Source organism: Curcuma longa, unplaced genomic scaffold (genome assembly GCF_044706935.1).
Source record: "Curcuma longa cultivar G26 ecotype Majalengka, Jawa Barat unplaced genomic scaffold, ITB_CL_G26_1.1 contig_18190, whole genome shotgun sequence".
NCBI classification, from domain to species: domain Eukaryota; kingdom Viridiplantae; phylum Streptophyta; class Magnoliopsida; order Zingiberales; family Zingiberaceae; genus Curcuma; species Curcuma longa.
In genome coordinates this window covers 6990-8400 of record NW_027430762.1, presented here as the reverse complement: position 1 = coordinate 8400, position 1411 = coordinate 6990, and the positions used below count along the sequence as shown (strand labels likewise).

The 1411-nt window shown below is 44.1% G+C and overlaps 1 protein-coding gene across 1 annotated transcript; it reads left to right on the top strand.

Moving 5' to 3' along the window:
• Window positions 1-176: 176 nt before the first annotated feature.
• LOC141816790 (E3 ubiquitin-protein ligase SINA-like 7) lies at window positions 177-1064 on the top strand. Its single transcript, XM_074704519.1, has 2 exons — window positions 177-344; window positions 429-1064. The coding sequence occupies exons 1-2, from the start codon at window positions 177-179 to the stop codon at window positions 1062-1064; spliced, it is 804 nt and encodes a 267-aa protein (XP_074560620.1).
• Window positions 1065-1411: the final 347 nt, after the last annotated feature.

Sequence of the window (1411 nt, the reverse complement as noted above, 5' to 3'; positions counted from 1 at the left end):
CATATTGAGAATTAAAATGAATACATGCATGCATCATGCACACATGGTTTCAAGAACTTAATAAATGATGAAGGAAAGGCTCGTGCATCAATAAAGGGTTGAACATGAATAACAAACTGATGGATGGCCCATGCATCTATAAATGATCCGATCCACCCCTGCGAATCAAACACTGCATGCGGCAACAAGAGAAAGAAAGAGCGCTCCATCCAGTGCCCCAACCGGTCGAGAAGATGGACCCGAAAGAAGCAGCAGCAGAGTGGACGACGGTGAGGTTACAACTCGATATCCTCCGGTGCGGTCGGTGCAACGGCCGTCTCACCCCACCTGTCTACGACTACCAGGTTCTTCCCGATCGAGTTCAATCGTCGTTATTGATCATAACCTCCTCCTTCCTTGTGTAGTTGATAGATATTTTGCTGTCTCAGTTTGAAAAAGGATTCGTTACATGCCGGGAATGCCAAAAAATACTCGAACCGAGCTCCTCTAACCGAAACCACGGTCTAGAAACGGTGATGGAGTCTTTATCCATCCCCTGTCCTCATTCCGCCCACGGATGCAACGAATACGTTCCTTACCTCCGATCTTCCATTGCAAACCACGAGAAGGATTGCCACTACGCGCCTCGCCCTTGCTTCGTCAAGGTATGCCCGTTCGAAGCACCGAATGGAGCCCTGCAGGTAGAGCACCTCACGGAGAAGCACCGCTTCACGATCTACAACTTCAGCTATGACGTCCCGCTACGAGTCTTCATGCGCCGGGCGGAGCCATTGCTAGTGCTCAAAGCCAGCGACGACGGCGTCCACTTCGTGCTGCTTAATTCTTTCGATAAGTATTCAGATCATAACTTCTCAGTGGTTAGTTGCAGCCAATATCGTCCTTCCAAGGAAATGTTCTGCAAGCTGACAGCGACGTCGGACGAGGGAATGGAGCTTTCGCTCGATGCTCCCGTCAAAGAATGGAACGGATTCTTTGGCACACAAGTCTCCCTCGCCGTCCCCGGTTACTTCTACGGTGAAGATGGAAAGCTCGACCTGGAAATTCATATCTACGTCGAGGATTAATCCTCCTCCTGTCCTGTGACCTGTCCGGTCCTCTTTTGATGTGATGTCATATATTTTGCGTGTGCTTTGGTAAAAAATATGGATTTTGTGCATCAATATTCGTGCGTGACGTCTATCGACCAGAGCCATATGCGACCTCTTACAATCCTTTTTTTTTAATGATTATTTAAGAACAATTTTAAACTGCGGAACGAATTTTTAAAGTGGATAAAAATTAAATTTTAATAAAATAGAAGTAATATTTTTTATGATTAATTATAATTTTTTAATTTATTTTTTTATAAATAATTGTAGGATTGATTATGTGAAATTATTAAAATAACAAATTTTATTTTTATCGAAGTAAT

Bases quoted from the DNA above. Each gene is read 5' to 3' on its own strand.
- LOC141816790 (XM_074704519.1), top strand. From the start codon at position 177: ATGCGGCAACAAGAGAAAGAAAGAGCGCTCCATCCAGTGCCCCAACCG. The intron at 345-428 runs GTTCTTCCCGAT...TTGCTGTCTCAG, and splicing joins CACCTGTCTACGACTACCAG to TTTGAAAAAGGATTCGTTAC.